The sequence below is a fragment of the Pteropus vampyrus genome, unplaced genomic scaffold (genome assembly GCF_000151845.1).
Source record: "Pteropus vampyrus isolate Shadow unplaced genomic scaffold, Pvam_2.0 Scaffold43, whole genome shotgun sequence".
NCBI lineage: Eukaryota > Metazoa > Chordata > Mammalia > Chiroptera > Pteropodidae > Pteropus > Pteropus vampyrus.
Genome location: NW_011888824.1, coordinates 5,659,868 through 5,679,757, shown reverse-complemented (window position 1 = coordinate 5,679,757; position 19,890 = coordinate 5,659,868). Strand labels below are relative to the sequence as shown.

The 19,890-nt window shown below is 36.7% G+C and overlaps 1 protein-coding gene across 3 annotated transcripts in view; it reads left to right on the top strand.

Moving 5' to 3' along the window:
• The window catches only part of TPD52L1 (tumor protein D52 like 1), a 95,742-nt gene extending 76,299 nt beyond the window's left edge, over nt 1-19,443 (top strand). Inside the window, exons 4-7 of one of the 3 annotated variants that reach the window (XM_023529800.1) lie at nt 6,196-6,297; nt 11,249-11,287; nt 14,226-14,286; nt 18,829-19,443. In XM_023529800.1, the coding sequence (XP_023385568.1) occupies nt 6,196-6,297; nt 11,249-11,287; nt 14,226-14,286; nt 18,829-18,954 (328 nt within the window). In that variant the 3' untranslated portion in view covers nt 18,955-19,443. The remainder of the gene's footprint in view (nt 1-6,195; nt 6,298-11,248; nt 11,288-14,225; nt 14,287-18,828) is intronic. The other 2 variants (XM_023529802.1, XM_011358753.2) reach the window with 2 other exon arrangements.
• Nucleotides 19,444-19,890: the final 447 nt, after the last annotated feature.

Here is a 19,890-nt window from a genome sequence, read left to right as displayed (position 1 = left end):
TGTTTGAAAATCAAAGTTTAGTTTATGATTTATTTACTCTTTGATTTTGCATTTCCAAGACTTCCAGGCCATTTTGGTCAGTAATGATTATTATCTCTTTTTATGAGGAGCCTGTTGTAGCGCTGTTGAGTTCAGAAGTGCCTGTAAAGATTAAAGACCTAATTTTAAAAGGCACATATAGCCGGTCTCTCACTCTGTTGTTCCTTCTTTTTACCTTTTGGCTTTCATCTTACCACACAGGCAAGAAGTAGATTCTTTTTTTCTAGATTCAGGAGGTAAATCTGTCTTTTGATAGCATGTTTAGGGAATCTTTGGAAGAAAATAAGCCTAAATATTTTTTGTCTTTGGTGAAATGCGGCATAAGAAACCATTACTGTTTTCTTTTAAATCCCATAATAGAAAATATATTCATGCTATAGAGTGTCTTCTTGTAAAAAGACCGTTGAATTTTAAATTTTTTCTTCTCTTTGTGCATAGAAAACGCTTTAAGGCAAAACATTTGAAAAGATGACAGACATTCTCCTTTTGATTATTAACACTGACTTTCAAATTAGTAAGACATGTCAAGAGGATTCTACACAAAAAGTCGACAGAATGCCTGTTACTCAGCTTGCAGAGAAACTTACCCCACATACTGCAGACCCCCTTGTCAGCGTACTAGCCAAACAGCTAACCTGTTCTGGCTGTGAAATGCTGTCCATTCCTAAAAGAAGATGTGGTATATATATGTATAACAGAATAATATTTGGCCACAAGAAAGAAGGAAATCCTGCTGTTTGTGACAATATGGATGGACTTTGAGGGCACTATTCTAAGTGAAATAAGACAGAAAGACATGGTATCATTTATATGTAGAATCTAAAAAAAAAGTTAAAAAGGCCAAACTCTTAGAGAGAGAAGAAGAATGGTCACTGGGGCATGGGAGAGAAAGGGAGAAGATGATAAAAGAGTACAAACTTTCAGTTATAAGATGAGTATGATCTGAGAATTTAATGTATAGTATGGTGACTATAGTTGATATCACTATATTGTGTAATTGAAATTTGCTGAGAGTAGAACTTAAAGGTTTCTATAGATGTATTGATTAACTAGGTGGGAGGAATCTTTTCACAATGTATATTATATCAAACCATCACTATGTGTACCTAAATATCTTACGATTTTATTTACCTCTGTAAAGTAGAATAAAAAGATATTCGTTCCAGCCAAACAATCTGTGAAGAGCAAAACCTGTTTTTCTGTTGACTTGTATTGAAAAATAGGAAGTTTCCTTTTACTCAAAACAAACAAAAAAAATTCCCAATGAACACTCTTCAATGGATTAATGCATATAAAGTCTGAAAATGTGAGCTGCTGTTTGCTGTCACTGTTAAACCTTTGCCCAAGAAAGGTTCAGTGCTAGATGAGGTTCAAGCCTTGCTGGGTACTGCTGTTTCCTGGGACTGCTTTTGAACATCCAAGAACAAATTTCCCCTTCACTCAACTTAAGGCTTTCATTGCTCTCCTCCAGAGTCAGAAATTTCCACTGGAAAGCCCTTTTTTTGCACCTGTAGCTTAAATCTTGGACTCAAACTGGAATTCATTTATTTCCTTTGGCCTCATGTGGCTCTTGCTCTGGTTTATTCCAGCCCTGGGGATACAGTGATGATGAACACGATGTGGCCCTAGCTCTCAGGAAGTTCAGGCAGGTCACGGAGACAGATTCAAAAACGATTAATTATAACACAGTGAAAAAATGCTTGGAAAGAGCTGTGCAAAGGGGTTGATGGGAACACAGAGGAGAGGCACATAACAATCTTCTTGAAGTATAAACTCCCAATTTTTCTGCTTCTCAATGCGCAGTTGACAGCAAACTGGGGATATCTTAACCTTTTGACTTTTATTTAAATAAAATGTATTACTCCCCTACTTTATTAATTATGTAATTCAACAATGATATAACTTATATTTAACTTAAAGTAAAAGACACTAGTAATCAAAAATGCTAAATACCACTTCCACTTAAATTACAATGTTGTCAGATCAATCCGAAGGTTGGTATTTAAGTTGTTTTTCATTATCTGAATATTATGAACATAGTTTTATGTGATAAGGTGGGAAAAAGTTTTAAGTATTAGTAGTTCAAACTGTGTACCAAATTTCAGGGCACAATAAAGGGAGTAAAATGCAAATACACTGTGTTAGGGATTATCAGTGGCCTGATAAGAGGGCCTTTTATCAAGATACAGTCTCCTAGCCTCCGGATGGGGATGTATATTACTTATGCAAGTTTAAGATCAAGCCCAACTAGGATGCAACATACGGTTATAGGTTCTGGTACACAACTCCAGAAGGACCCTTTGCTTAGACTATGATGTGAATGGTGCTCTTTTTGTGCCCAGCGGCCAATTTCTCATGGTGTCCCTGGCAACTTGGAAATCACTTCCTCACATATAACCTTCTCTCATTGCCTGCCTCCTTGAAATCTCTTTCCCTCAATTATTGGTCTCTAAGTAACTTATGTGAAATGACTACTCATTATTTTCAAGAAAGGTGATGGTTAGCCTAGGGAAGAGATGTAAAAATGAGGGGGGAAATGTGCATCTTAGAATTCTTGAAATATAGTATTATTTCTCTCCACAAACATTAGAGTTATAGAAAGCTTACCTGATTCACCCTCTAATATCTGTCATTTCCAAGCACATTGGACTAGGTCCTTACTCTATTTCTGTCATTAACTGGGCCTCAGTTTCCTCATCTGTAGTCTGAAGGGATTGGGCTCTAGTGCTTTTAACATTACATAATTCACAGAAATAAAGAGTTAACAGTCCTAAAAATCTCTCTTCAGCACTTCACTGAATTATCCATATGGTTGAATTTTAACTTTGAAATCTCACATATAGAGTTGCATTTTTCATGGTGAGGATGTAAATGTCACTAAAAGCTCAGGGACCCCTGTACACCCACCTCACGTTTTGATATAAAAGTGTCTTTAAAACACAGTGTAGCTCACACTTATATGTACTTCTCTCTAGCTATTTTTAAATTAAGTCATCAAATTCAGAATGCCACACACACATAAATGTTCAAAAGTCACTTTTATCTCAAAATTCAAAGCATTCTCCAATACACAAAATTAAGCTACATGGCACATTTTACAAGAAAATTAAATATTTGCTCTAATCACAAAAAATTCCTGAAGCAATGCAGGACCAACAGAAGAACTTTCTAACAAGTCCACAGTCCCAACCTCATGTGAAAACCACAGATACTGCAGAATATTTCTTTACTTTTCCCTTGAGTCACCTTTCAGGCCTTACAGAGTCAGTGCTAGGGGAACATCCATTAGACTTTCTTCCTTAGCCTTCCTTGAGTCCCTTTTCAACCCTATTTCCCCTTTCCTCCAGCTCTATTCTGCTGACAGTCACCTGACCAAGGTTCTAGGTACATCTGGTCTTGATTGGACAGGAAAAGGTGGTTTTCACAGTCTTCCTAAGGGTACACTCTTAGATCTTTTTAATTCTTCAAAGTAGGGCATTCACAGTACAACAAAACCCTGTTCTTGCTAACTGAGATGGAGAACAGTAGAGATGGTGAGACAGTAGACAAATTCTTGATATATTTTGAAGGTTGAACCAACAGGGTCTCTGGATGGGTTGGATATGGAGTGTTAAAGGAATATAAGGTACGAAAATGATACTAAGTCTCCCGTTTGGGGTATTTGATGGATTACTCTATTTCCCTACCAATATACATGAGAAACTTAGATAGAAAATAAGTTTTTCTTAATATATTTCAGAAAGGTCATGTGAGGAGAAGGAGTCCTGGGTCGAGCCTAATTCTAAAGCCCCATGCATAGTGTAAGAACATGTTTCCTCTGCATCTGATACTGTGCTTTCCTCACTTCCAACATGTATGGATTCCGATTTTAAATGCATTTTTCATAGATCTGATTTCATAGCTCAATTACTACTTTGTGAAAACTTTGTCAGCATCTTAAAAGTATAATCAAATAGGTATTCAAAACATTTTTCTTTCTTAAGTTGTAAAGAAACCCTTTTGTTTTTAAGGCCAAATCCTCTGCATTTAAATTAAGCCCAGTTAATCCAAGTGATCAGGACAAACTGACAACCTACTTAGTAGCGTATTTCTTCTGAAGAATTCTCAGCACATGCCATTTCAACATCACACCTCACTAAAATCTTGTAATAATGACTGATGTTTTTATTTCCGGTCATTAACATTTAGTACTATTTTAACTGCCTTCTCACTAATAACAAGTTAGACATTAACATTTATTTCCTATGTAAACTGCCTGAAATTCAATGGTTTCATGTAATCAAAAACATTTTTGCCATAATTAAAACCTAACGTCATGTAGAAAAATGTAAAAATAAAATTGTAATTTGAATAAGCTGATATTTTTGTAATTTGAATAAGCTGGTATTTTTGTACCTACAAAGAAAACAATGTAGGGAAACACCCCAGAAGCCATTCCTTTCTTCCGCCATCTCACTTCTCATCTGCTGCTTTGACCCAAAGCCAGCAGGGCCAACCTTCCCTACTCTACTCACACAGCTCTCCCTCTCCAGAGATACTAATTCCCTCCTAGGCACCAGATTCTTCTTCAGTCCTTATTCCCCCTGGTTTTTCCATATTCTCCAGGAAATGTCTGTTTAATGAATGAATACTAGGTTTGGTTTTATGATCTAGATCGTATGATTTTTACCCTTCCTGAAAAACAGGCATTGTGTAAATAAATAATATATGGTACTAATAATATTGTAAACTCATTCCTACCTGCTAACAAAAATTCGGTAATAGACTACCATATTCATACAGTGATTTCAGTCCTGAGGAAGACCAAAGGGCATATTTTAAAGCATTTCCTTAGAGTTGATAGTACATTTAGAACTGCATGACTTGTGGGAGATGGAAGGGATGGAGGGATAAAGGAAGTTCCTACACAACTGATTTTATGTAAAGTCTTCTCAGAGGTACTGTACACATGCAGGTATTCTGGGCTAAGCAGGTAGCTTTGGGGAACTTACCTGGGAGCAGCATATATTGTAAGAAGAAAGTATGGGCGTTATAAGGATTAGTTTTAATTTTTTAAAAAACTACACAAAATATTTTTGTTTTTGTCTTTGTTTATTTTATTAAGATGTAATTGACATATAGCACTGTATAAGTTTAAGGTGCACAGCATCATGACTTGCATATATTGTGACATGATGTACAAAACTTGTCACTGATTACTTTTCATTCCCTCAGATTAGGAACCTTTAGTTTCCCACTTTATTGAATAAATAACTCTTAGAAAGTTCTCGGCCCTATGGATATACCACTGTTCTTCCTGTAACCATGCTCCAAACCCCAGGCCAATCTTTCCATCTTGTTCGTTTTATCACTTATAACCCCATCGAGTCTACACATTCGATCTGTGTGATCCAGCACATTCCTCTCTGTTCTTACTGCCATGACTCCCAGCTCAGAGCCACAGAGGGGCATCCTCTTTGATCATTGATTCATTCATCTGGTACTTATTGAGTTTCTCCTGTATTCCTCTGCCGGATACCAGGGACACAACGATGAATGGATTCCTTGCCCTCGAGGAGTCAGTCTAGTGGGGCACAGGGCTTATGAAGAGATCATTGCAATAGTATATTGCTAAAACTATTTTGAAAAAAGTCACTATATTAAGATTATGTTCCTTTCTTACTCCCAGCTATAGTATTAGAAAAACAAGTTAAATATTAGTTATATTTTGCTTTTTTTCTGGTTAATTTTACCCTCAATAACAGTAAAATCTTAAATTTCCCTTTGAAATGTACATTTTCTAATCTTTGTGTTAACTTTGGTGGCTAGAGCTTTCATTGGCAAGTGTTTCTTCATAGGGTTAGTACACTTCTTTAAGAATAACTGTCTACTCTCAGAATAGTTCCACTCTTTGTGATTAAAAATCTGCACATTAAGATCTGTACTTGTATATTTTTCCTGAATTCAGATTTAATGGTCTGACTCTCCCTGTGATAAGTGGCAGCCAACCCATCATTCCCAAACAATGAATAGAAACAATTACTTCTGTGTATTGTCTTCTCCCTAAACCTGTTTAGGAAAAGGAATTTTCAAAGGAAGGAGACAGAAGGACCAGGGGTATTTTATGGGTGATCACGATATGTAAACTGTGTTACTATTGTTCTGTTTTACTTACAGCTACAAGAAAACACATGAGACCCTGAGTCACGCAGGGCAGAAGGCAACTGCTGCTTTTAGCAATGTTGGGACGGCCATCAGCAAGAAGTTTGGAGACATGAGGTACTGTGGGAAAGAACCGTGGGAATGGTGCCAAGCCCTTGGCTTTCTGAGAGAGGGAGCTTTCATAATCTATCAGCTGGACTTGCTAACATATTCTTTTTGTTATTATTGGGTAAAAATTTTATGTGGCTGATAGCAATTGGTGACTGAGATAAAATTTTATATTGGGATGTCTTCTGCCTGAAGGTCAGCTTAGGGGCCTGGGCCCAAAGATGCCTTTTCCACCGGGGCCAGATCTAAGTAAAAATAGCGTACACCATTAAACACTAGTAATGAGGGGGGATTTCGAAAGAATGCAGCACACACTGAATTTTAATCATTGTTCTTTAAACAGTAACTTAAAATGTGCATTCAGTGGAATATGCGCTAATAAACTATTCTAGTTACATTTTAGTATATGTCCATCTAGTATATTTTTTTCTATGCTAAATACATACATATTTATTATTTTATTCCAAAAGGTACCCTATGGTATATATTTCTGATAATTTTCTTTCTTTGCTTTAGGAATATACTGTGGATATGTTAATAAATGTTTATAACACTTTCGTTTTTAATGACTGTATTATCTTCCAGTGTGTAGCTGTAGCAAAACTTCTAAACATGTTTTGGTTATTGTCAGTATTTCACTATTATATAAAATTAGGATGGACATCAAGATTTTGAACTGAGAACCAGACATCCTCACTATAGGCACCAGAAAAATAATGTAGTATTGACCATTTTTATTTTTTATATCATGTTCTAGGACGTTATCTTATATAGAATTGTTACTCTCATATTTTTTGCTTGCTTAAATAACTATCATATTTTATTTGAATTTAGCCGATATGCTTAGGAGATTTTTCTTTGTGAATTGATTTCAGCTCTCTCTAAAAATCAAATTTACTTTTAAAAAACTTAAAGTACATCTTAAATTTCTTCTTTTCAAAAGATCTATATGCATTATTTGAATAGATTCTTAAACTATTACTTTTTATCACCCTGTAGTTTTGCTATCTAGAGGCAAATATTTATATCTTTATGTTTTAGTTATTTTTTTGGCCTCAAAAATTGCTGAATTGTGCCCAGTATTCATGCGCATCTTGGCATTCATGAAGCTAGAGTTAAGTACATGTACATGGATCTGAACACATTGTTTTATCTTCATTTTTACTAATAATGCAATAAGGAAAAGCCATTGAAATTCTTCAGAGGTAGCATATGATGAACAAGTAAACATCCTGGATTATTAAGTAACCTTAATTTTATTACAAATAAAATTTACTTCTAGCTGTAAGAAGATACATGGAACCCCGAGTCACGCAGGGCAGAAGAGGCAACTGCTGCCTTTTATTACAAATAAAATTTGCAGTGATTTCAATGGCAATAAAACATTTATCTGAACTAATTAAATAATTCCTTAAAAAGGGAAGACCCTATTACCGGTTATATCCAAGAAAAAGTATTTCCGTGTTTATAAAATCCGTTCTTTACATAGGTAGTTGAAACCTTTCACTTGAACACTGGGACCTCAGAATAATACTAGAATAGTGTTTCTCCATTTTTAAGGGAAATTTACAAACACCTCTGAAGCTTGTTTAAAATACATATTTCCAGATTGCACCTCTCCAAGATTGTGCCTTAACAGGTCTTGGGTGGAATCTAGGAATCTGCATTTGTGACAAGCTCCCAGGTGATTCTACTTCAGGTAATGAGGAGGCCAGATGTAACTTAGGTTGCCTGTACCTGGGTGTTCTCAGTATGAAATGGGGATAAGAATAACAATGTTATTGAGCTATTATAAAAGTAGCAGAAGAGAGCCTGCCATGTATTCAACTCAATAAATGCTAGGTAGCTTTCATCTTGACTAATTGACCATCTCAGTTACAAGGTGGCCCCATACTACAAAAATTAGGGAGAATCCATTAACAGAAGCACACTGTATTTCATAAAGGTTGTGTTCATTTTTCTAAGTGGTAAAGAATGAAGACTGTTTCACATATGCAATATGTCAACATATTCATGTTCATACACTATCGGGTACAGTATCAAGGTTGTGTCAACTGCCTTTCCTCCTGTTTCCATGTGGCTTTGTTTTCGTGTAATAGGTAATCTATTTCCTAGGAGTCCCAAACTTTTCATTAATTATTATTCTCTACAGGGGACACAACGTTTTCATTACGAACTACTGGGAAATATAGCCTGTTAATGGAGACTCAGATAATGGTCCTATAATATGTAGACCTGTATTTTCAGTTACGTTTTTTTCTCTAAGTATAATATTTGACATTTTATATAAGTGAGGATAAATTCCTGTGAAAGCAACAAGTTTTACAAAGAATTTTTAATTTTAAATTATGCTAGAAGTTCCTTGCAATGTGTGAGGTCAACCAAGGGTTGCCTTGCCTAAAAGAAATAAAAATTAAAAATAAATAAATAAATTATGCTAGAAGAAATAATATAATAAAAATCATGTTTGAAAATTGCTTAAGTTTACTCTAATAAAGACTTTTAAATAAGAAAAATTAATACATTTTTATTTTTTCAAATTAATTTGCCAATTTATAAAATGATAGTGGGAAAATTTTAAAATTTTATTGCAGACATTTTACCATGAATCCTTTTTGGTTTAAAAGTATCATGTTTTTCTATATTGTTATTAGTTACATGATAAAATTCATTTGTGCATTCTGAGAACAAATTTCTAAACTTGTTCAAAAAGATTTCCACCAAATTCAAACACCTGAGATGAAAAACAGTACCTCTTGTTTTTCTTTAAAGTAATTCCAAGTTAATACGTATGGATTTTGAAAACCTAGGACTTGGGCATTTTAATTACTGAATGAGAAGGCCTATGTTAGAATTTAATTTATACGTTTTATAAAAATAAGTAATATTTCCCAAGCTATAATTTTCCATCTCCCCTGATAGCCATTAAGTAAAGTCCCCTTAGCCCAGCCATGGAATTGCTAGGTCTCCTTCTCCATCCATAAAATAACGTTAATAGCTACCCAACTAAGATGTTTCCTGTGAAGTTACAATGAGGTCACATTTGTGAAAGTACTGTGAAGAAAGTCGAGCTGTTGGAATAACTTTTATAATATTGACATCTTCCTGAAACTTCTCAGTGAATTTGTTCAAACTGTGTGTGATCTAGTGGAGATGAAGTCTTTGGAAGAGGCACATAATTTTATTAGCGAGTCTAACCATTCTAAATATTCATGAGAATAATAGAAGCACAGCTTATAACAGGTTGGTAAAATAATTGTTAAGACACATTAAAAATTCAATATACTCAAAAGAAGTAATAAATGGAGTTACCTAATCTTTGCTCCGGGCTCTTGAAAGAGGGGATAACGGCCAGTGTTGTCATTGCTTTGCATCCTGATCTCCTAACTCTGTTCCCACTGTTCTCTCCTGTGCTGCCCTCACTGCAGATCTCACTCCATCGGGTAAGCGCTGCCTGTGGGGCCCTGCTGGCTCCTTGTTATCCATTGTTTCTCCCCCAGAGCCCTCTGTTTCTTTCACACTGTGGGTGTGCCTCAGCCAAAAATATAGATGTCTTTTCCTGAAAGTGTTCATGACCAGAGAGTTACAGAGTCTAGGGCACCTAATGCATTCGGACATATTTATTTCATTTCTGGGTCATTTACACCAGTTTCACTTGCTGAGCAATCTCTTACCGATCTCTTTTTCTGCATCATTCCTTCCTATATTGGCAGAGATCCATAGAACGAAGATCCATAGAAAGAAGAAAAGAAGTAATGTGGATGCTGGGAGTTGTTTGTTTTTATAAAACTTATAGAAAGTAAAGGTCGAGAAACCAAAAATTATTTTCTCTACATTGTCATGTTTTTCTGAACTTCTTGTAACTGGTAATTGTTACTTATGGGGATGGTCCATCTTCAGCTTTGTACTTTCTAAAGTTGAAGAGGAAAAATGTTACCGGAGAAGCACATGTGTTAGGAGTGTTAGGAAGTGTGCAGACATCGTTCCGAGCCTCTGAATTAAGCTTTTTTCTTTTTTTTAGCTGGAATCTTATTATATACTTTTCGGGGGGGAGGGGACGGGGGATTTGTCCTTTTCTCATGTAATTTCTGAGAAATATTTTGCCTATAGTTTCCAAATGGAGTATCTAAGATCGGACCATAGGTATCCCCTGAATTTCTTTGTCCTTTTCTGTCTGAGCTCTAGTAGAGTGCCACCCATATTAATGACCTCAGTGGATATTGTTGGGGAAAGGTGATGAGTTTGATCCCGTCTCAGGAGGAGAGAAAGCAGGGATGGTGTTGGAAGGTGCGATGGGGAAACACTAGCCCAGGAAAATGAACCCTATTTCTGAGTGAAACTCACATAGAAATAACAGGCAGTCAATCAGAGGGAACATGAGTCAGCTACCCTTGGATTAATTGGTTGAGAAGTCTTAGAGTTCTTAGAAATGTTAATATTTGTATCGGTGTTTTAGAATGGAGGCAGAAATCCCGACTGTGAATTGTGTTTGCATGATGTGTGTTTCCTTGATTGTCTTGTGTTAACTCTGTATATTCCCCTGGAGAGAGTTTCTCTACAATGGAATGACTAGTTTTTACCTGCCTTGGCTCTGTTTCCTGGATACTGCCCTTCCTGTGGTTCTGACCAGGAACAAAGAGTAGAGAGGGAGCTGGACCTGGAGAAGATGCCCAGCGGCTAATGAGCTGACCAGGGGGAAACCAGACATTCTCCTCAGATTCCCTGACCTACAGGAAACCTCCAGGAAGTAAAATAATATGCAGCTCTTCCTTTGTACCCTTGGAAGCAACTGTGGCCCATGTTCCCAACAATAACAAATATCATCTTGGTGGGGTGGGCAGCAAATACTGCAGATAGCTGAAATTAACGTTTCAGAACTGTGAATAGGGAGTTTCTCATGTACTTACATTGTGCTATCTTCTTTTTTCTTTCTTCCGTTTAATCTGCTTTTGCCCTGAAGCTACTCCATTCGCCATTCCATAAGTATGCCTGCTATGAGGTAACGTGTGTAAATTATTTTACATAATATTAATGCAAAATGTATATGAAGTATTACTTTATTGATATTTACTTTGTGGGTTTTGTCTCCCTTTGAAAGTAAGTACCATGACCTACCTACCTCATTCTCTTTTCTGATGGACCTCAGGAGAAAAGGCTGACAATTCTACAGAAGTATTGTAGGCGCAATGAGCTTGACCATACGCATTGGCCTAAATCCAGCCTCTCCTGATTTGTGTGACCTGAGACAAGTTATTTAACCTACCTCTTTTATCCACATACCCGGAGAAATAAGACCTACTTCATATGGTCCTTGTGAGTTATAAACAAAGTATCCTCTGTAGAGCACTTAATACAGGGCCTGAGCAACTGGCAGAGATGTTTCTTATCTCACCGGAATTAAATGCAAGCCTGGAAGAAAGTTTAAATGGAAGGATAGGAGATTAAGAGGGCTACAGTCATGGAAAGGATGTCATTACAAATTTTTAAGGTATATATTAAGGTGAAGTGTCTGTTGAACAATAAAAATGTCATTAAAATTATGGGCTGGATGAAAACTAAGATGTTCTCCACTTCCAGTTTTGCTTGATTTTGTGATACAATCACTTGAAATCAAGCTAATAGTAGTACAGAGGAATGAATGGTAGACTGGGAATCAGAAGATGTAGGTTGTAGCCCAGCTCTGCCAAGAATGAACTTTGTGGCCTTGGAAAACTCACCTCAGTTTCATCATGTTTACAATGAGGCTAGAACCAGATTTACTGCTCTTCCCCATGGTACTGGCCTTAGGCTGCCTCGGTGGTGGTGGTGACAGAGTAGGAATCCAGCCTCTGGGACCCTTCCCCACTTCAGTTGGAACTGTGCCTCTCTGCCTGTTTTATATCATATATTGTGGTGTACATACATTTTAAAGGGGGCTCAGTTACTCTAAATAGTTAGAGAGCACTGAAGTCAACTTCTTTCTGGGGTCATTTGCAGTGCTAAAAGTTTGTAGTAGTGTCTGATGTGATTAAATCTGAGTAAATAATTTCTCTATTCTCCGGCACATATTTTACTGTAATTTAGTTAGAGGAATGTCTGTTTTGTTATGTCTGATAATACCTCTTCTACACTGGGGTTATTTGGTTACTTTGGAAATTTAACAACAGTATTTGATTTCCCAAATTTGGTGGTAAATCGAGAGCATAGATTTGAGATTGCCTAGCTCGTATTTGAATGACTTGCTCCCCCTAGCACAAGAATACCCAAACTAGTAGTGCAACCTGAGGCTCTCAGCTCCTTTACTTGTCAAATTTTTAAGTCCGAGTGTCCAAAGGAGGCTTGCAAAAAATTAATGTGATTTTGCTCTGTGAACCAGGAATCTATCTTGTGGCTGTGGGTCAAATGCAGTTCTCATGAACTTGCCTGAAATGAACTTAAAAAAAAAAAAAAAAGATTTTACTCATCTAACATACCCATGAACTATTAGGCTAAACTGTCTGCCTACTGCAGTCCTGTGTAACTGATGGATGACAGCAATCATGTGAGCAGACTGGGCCAAATAGAATCCGCAGTGGAAGTCAGGTATTAATAAGTGTAACTTTTGAGTCATTCAAGTGTAATTTCACTAATATATCATCATGAAAAAGAGGTATTTTGAGGATTACTCATAAGAATTGGACTTATGTTTGAATCAAATACAAGATGTGATGCCATGCTCAGGCCTGCTTATCTCACCATTGTTAATTCATATGGCCTAACTGCAAATGCGTTTATGACTATCTGGAGTGTCAGAGTCTTAAGAGACAATCTGTAATAAAGCCAAATTCCTTCAAAAATGTATTCTCTATATTAGTTTCCTCTTGATAGTATTAGAGCCATGCTTCATCCTACACCATACAATGAAGCCTATATTTTATAGACTATTCCTCTTATTTTATTTCTACCGCACTCGAGAGAGAATAACAAGTGGATTGTCTAATATATAGTAACATTCAGTTGAGTTATTTGATCTGAAAATGATGGCAATCACTGCTGAAAGCTAACAAGGATATATGCTTTAAGATGCATTTTTAGTTCCGTTTTTGTTTCTTTAGTTGGACTTGGTAATGTCATTCTTAATGGTAATGCTGTCATTAAATCATGTCATGTGGTCAAATCCAATATAGGAAACCAAAAAGCACCACGTGAAGTATTTAATGCTTATAGTGACAAAATGCTATAGAGATTATTTAACACAATGATGAGTCACTAATAAAATGTCAAAGGTTGTCTCTCATAAGAGAACAAATAGGCATATCCTCTTCAGGAGGAAAAATACCACATGCTAACACCATTTTGATCAAGCATTAGACAAGTGATATTTCAACTTATAATAATCAAAGCATTAACTTTCAGAAACATCTCTTCATGGAAGTTGACCAAGTGGTTACTTTTTAAGGCAATGAAAAGAAAAAAAAAACCTTATGAATCTTTTTTTCCTTGGGTTATTTCTGTCCAGTCTCGCATTCACTGCAATGAGTAACTTTAAAATTCCAAGTGGGAAAAGCCAAATACAACATTCTTAAGATAGTCTTTTCATGCTTACGAAAAAAAAAAAAAAAAGAGTTTGGAAAAAGAGTGTTGTGACAGAAACAATTGGTAGATGAAAATTAAGCCGTCGCTCCTTCAACTCATTAAAAGTGATTTACAGTGTCTCAAGGCATTTTAACAGCAGTGTCACTGCCAAATGCTATATTATTTATTCTACAGTGGAGTTTCTGGCTCTTTTATTTAGGAAGAGTCCATGTCAGGTTATGGTTCCTGGATCTAACCTAGCAGAAGTGAAATATTTTGTGTAGGTGGTAAACCAACAGCTAGCTCAGGTGCAAAGGTGATGTTTACAAGAGCAGAAACCAGACCCCATGGTTGCTGAGACAGCTGGGTCTTTAGAGCTGACCTCTCTCTTTTTGTTATTTTAGGAATTCTCCTACTTTCAAATCATTTGAGGAGAGGGTTGAGACAACTGTCACAAGCCTTAAGGTACAGATGAAGTGAATTTTGTGTCACTGGGTCTACTGAATCAGGACAGCATAGTCCTAGCTGCAATTAGTTCCAATGGTGGGGCCACCAGCATTTGGTGCAGCCAAGAAAGCAAGTCTTGCACAGAGTCAGTCCTTTTCTTCACATATAAATCCATAGTTAAAACCAATATTGAAGAGCATCACTGTATCCTTACAAAGTTGTTCATGTAAACCATTCAGGATGAATTGTTCATTACGGTGAATTAGGGTTTGTGTTCTTCTCCTCACTGGTTAGAACTCTTAATGCTATTCCCTCAATAGTAGATATGTGAGAGATGATGTAGATAGGACAAAGGATATGTGAATTCTGAATTTATATTGTAAGTGAAAGTTCAATAACAGCTCAAAGTTCCTCTGGTTTGGATATGGACTAGCTAAAACAAACTTGGCTCCCTGTGTTATACTGCCATCCACTACCTGTCAACTGCCTAGATTTGTTTACTCAGTTCACATACTAAACACCACACAGTTGTTATCATTCAAGGAAAATAAAGCTGAGTCATAAAATGCATTATTTTGTAATAGTGCATTTGATCCCTGGGTATAAACTAAAAATATGCCTATTGCATAGTAGGTGCTAAAAAAATTCATTGAATCTATTGTTTGTACCGAAGTAAGTTAGTCTGCAGAGGGAAAAAGAGCAAAAATAAAAATTGTCTGGTCCTAAAATGTACAGAACTTTTAAAATAGGAAAAATCATTGAAACTGCTAAGATTTTTTTAAAGATATCACCTAAACGATGACTTATTACACCTTGGTATCATTATCACTATTTTGTATGCAGTCCATTTCTGTATTTCTCTGTTATTGGGAAAATTAAGAATATGTATGAGCTATTTAACCAGATTAAAACCCCATGCTGAGTATCCAGCTGCTTCTGAATCCTCTGTCACCATCCTCCTCTCACATGTGCTGGCTGAGAAGGGTCTGTGAGGTTACTAGAGTTCCTGGATGCTCTTACTGATTTTGACCTGGAGGGTCTTTCCCTTTAGGGGAGGGTCTTTAGCATAATCTTATACTTTATTTGGCCTGAGATTAGGTGGTTTAAGGCCCAGGACAAAATTATTACTCGGCATTTATCTTACCTTCATTGGTTTCATTTAGCAGCAGCTTCTGGTTGTGCAGTTTCACTGCTCTGCTTGTCAACATCATCGCTTTCTGAGTGACCAGCAGAAGCCACTAAATTGCTCTCATTTGTAGGAAAAACTTTAGATATGGAGAGACATGCAGTATCTTGGACATTTCTCTTGCTAGAATATCTAGTTTCAAAACAAAAGGCTCAAAAAAATCTAGGAGTCATTTTCTCAACATTTGATTCTCAGCCCTAGACACTCCAAAGAGAATGAACTCTGTTGCTTGTTAGACATCTAAGTTCTGACATAGAAGAAGTACTTTTTAGGTTTTCTTTAGAAGAAGGAGCTATGAAAAAGTAAAAGAAGAATAAAGAGCAATCTATTTTCATTTGCTTTTAGGAAACTCTGGTAAGCTCACAGCTCACATATGATTTTATGATTTAAGTGTTTGACCCAAACTCTCAGCCTCTCACTTTATTACTTCATTGGGATGGAAGGTATAGAGCCTGCCTCCTCCATCAGACATGCGCAAAACTAACTTAGCCAACTGGATACTAGCCTGTGTCAGTACCTCCTGAAAGTGGGTTCTGTGTCTGCATGATTGCTAATGGGTTTGACAAGACTCACATCCCACTCACTTCCTACATCATGATCAATGCCCAGTACCCCTTTTTCTGCCCACCCAGGCAATGGAGAATAGCTAATAGTCATGCTTTGTAACACACCTCCCACTTCCTCAATAATTACAAATTGCTCATTCTTTTTCAATCCAGACTAAATCATAAATGTTTAACCCTTCTTTATATGGCTTATTCTCTGCATGGTTTACTTTCGTGGCCTCAGTCTTTCATAAAATATCTGTAACGTTCTTCAGTTATGGATCCTGAAGTTGTTTCCTGCTGAGGGAATGACTCACAGATCAGTAAGGATGAGTGAAATTGCTTGCTGCATCTCCATTCCCATATACTGCTTTAAAGTTTGATTTTAAAAACACCACTGAAAGGGAATCATGTTCATATTTGTGTTCTATTAGAAATAATGTTCTGCTGTGAACTGAGGTCCATTCCTGCCATCTTCTCACACAGTCTGTCACACACCATGTGGCATTTGGACCCAATTGATTGTTCTTCCTTTATACCCAATTGATGGTCCATGAAAAACTTTCCAATTCATCATAATCATATAACATTTAGTCCTTTCTGCCTATATCCCTGTAGTACATCAATGTATTACTTGATGACGTCTCAGCTGGTGTCACCTGTACACTCAGTGAGCACACTTATTGGGTATATACTACCATGTCCCCCTGAATCATGTGTAACTACATCCGTTTTAATATGTCAACCGGACCATATTTTTAGCACACCTACTTTTTGATGACTATATTGCATGACCTGAATTAAAACCTTAAAAAAGGCAAGATATATTATACTCATTGTTTCTTTGTGTCCTTTCATCCAGCTATTTTATTATGAAAGATTAGGAAGCCCAATTCAATGATTCAAATAAAATATTTTGCAAAGAACAATTAGAATTTGGGGAACAAATTGACAAATTCTTGGATGGAAAACCATTATGAAGGGAGGGTCCAAGAGGGGTTTATTGTTCACAACTTTGCTTAAGCAGGTCCTTGCCTAGAGTATTGCGGCGTGCAGTCATTAAACCCACATGGTTAGGAAACCCCTTTATTTCACTTCCCTCTAGCCAAATGGCTGTATTTCAGAGCAGTTCCCTCCTCCTTGGTTTTTCTATTTTGATGTGAGAAAATCAAGAACTAGGAGAGAGGAATGAAACAAAGCCCAGAAGGAAATATCAGTAATTGATATTCATCTGATACAATATTGTCTGTGACTTCTATGTCAAAAGAGAATACGAATAAAATAAAGAAGAGAATGGGGACTCTTCATAGAGCAGATTATGTTGGATTAATCTTGTTTCTCTCAGGAAAGAAAGAAGCATGCTGAAAAATCACATAATTGAAAGCAGTGCTAAAGTAACACTGACTGGAGGACAAGTCAATGTTCTGTGCCAGAGGTTGGTAAACTTAGGCTGGTATGCCAAATCCAGCTGGTCACCTATTTTTTGAATGGCCTGTAAGCTAAGAATGTTTTTTACGTTTTTATAATAGCTGAAAAAAAAATCAAAGAATAATATTTTGAGACGTGTGAAAATCAAATTACATGAAATTCACATTTCAGTGTCTATACAAGTCTTTTTGAAACACAGCTGTGCTCATTCACTTGCATGCATTGTCTTCGGCTGCTTTCTACAGTGGCTGATTTGAGTATTCGTGACAGCTACTATGTGATTTCCAGGCCTAAGATATTTATTATCTGCCTCTTTCCAAAACAAGTTTCCCAACCTTAGCAGATAGAAAATTGCAACTTAGTAATTGAATTTAAAGGGGCAGACGGGGATTTTAATGACAACTGGAGAAAATTGTGTTTGTTTTGCAGTGATGGAACTGCTTTTAAACCCTGGTTAAGGCTTTAGAACGGCAGGCGAGGCAGTAGGTGGATACATTCATTTCCCATTGTGGCTTATGTTCTTGTGAGTGATCACTTTGGTGACAGTGAGATGCAGGTAGCATTTTAGGATTGGCAACATTATCTATTCCATACCTTTCTTTCCCTCAAGAGTATGTTTTCCATAGTGTTAATGCTTAAAAGAAGGCCAGTGTGACCCTGAATGACTTTCATTAAACATTTTGGACCATTAAATATTCTTTTGAAGGACTTTTGAATAAGGAATTTTCCAAAATACTTAACTATATTTCTTTTAGTTATAAATTGATTTCTTCCTGAGTCTGTTCTTATTAGCCGATAACAAGTACACAAAAAGGGAGCCTCGTAAAACATCATAACTTTGCATTTTAAGGGATTTTCCTCCTATAAAGGCAACTGTTTAGGAAGATGGAAAGTGACCAGTGCTCCAGACTTGGTTCATCTCCAACTCTCAAAGCAGAGACCAGTTGAGTCACTGCTTTTCAAAGGACATTTGTTCAGAAATTCATATTGTCTTGCTAAATCTCAAGTAGAACACCTAAGATAAAGTCACTTAAAAATATCCATACATTTGTAAAATGAGGGGACTATAAAGTCCAGTTCCGTTTTGATTGAATGGATTCTCTGGGTGAGTAGATGGTCCAAATCTACAGATCTGGTTATGCTCCTGAAGGGACTGAGAATCTTAAATGTAGAAGAGATAAAGAGAGCGTTGCTAAAATTGTACAAAATGAAAGTTACTAATCCAATCCCAGAACACGAGTTCGAATGACATCCTAGCACTCTGTTAAAGGAAATTAACTTCTCTACACCCTTTACATCCCCTCAAGAAAAAGAAAAAGTGTTTCTTGAAAGTTATCACTCCTCCAAAAACATTACAGAGGTAAAGAACTAACTGCATTTTTGCGTCTCTGGCCATTTCAGACGAAAGTAGGCGGGGCGAACCACGGCGGAGGCAGCTTTGAGGCGGTGCTCAGCTCCACGGCCCACGCCAGCGCGCAGAGCGCGGCAGGCGGCCTTCGGCGCGCGGAAGAGGAGCTGCAGTGCTAGGGCTGCAAGCCCCGCGCCCCCGGAGGCCCTTCGCCGCCTGCGCACGGCAGATGTGAAGACCAAAATCCCGCTGGGAAATCCAGGCCTTGATCCTGTTCTTCAAATGGCCTCACCATAGAGTTTAATAAAATGATTTCCGTTTCTGTTTGTGTTGATAATGGACCACTTGACCATCACACTTCAGTATTCATTAGATTATCTTTCCGAATGCCCTGACTTGAGCACGTACATAATTGATCATGACCCTTCTCTGTGTAACTCAAACATATTTTCCAGACACGAGCTATTAATTATTTGTTTTGATTTTTGCTCGGACTCCTTTACCTTGTGCATGTCTTTGAAGGCTGAGTGAGAACTTCCTTTCAGTTCAGTCACCCCACTGGGTGGAGCTCTTTCTGTCTCCAGCAATGGGATGACACAGCAATTTCATCAAACTGCTTGTGATGTCCCTCACCTACATCAATTACATGTTTATTTAAGCAATTAAAATAATCGATTTTAATGATGACTTTGAACCGTTTTTTTAAGTCTTCGGGGTTATTGATGACCTTAAAAGGTGGTAGCTATGATTCTGCAGACACTATTTTAAATCAACTTCTAATCTAGTGAATATGAGAGTATGTAAGTAATTATAACCTTAACTACCTTAGGATGCTAAAATAATCTTTAATTCTAAAATTCTCTCTAATCTACATCGAGTAGTAGTTAACCTTCCACATCACATGTTTCTTTTCTAAATAGGAACTTGTATTTGTTACTAGGTAGCAGAGATGCATCCTATAGATGTTTTTAAATGTATACAGATTGGACTAACCAAAAAAATAATCACAATTCATATATATATTTACCTATTATATAGTTAAATATGTAATCCATGTAATATATATAACCTATAGTTTGTTCATTTTTAAAATTTATTAAAGTGAGAGTGAAATA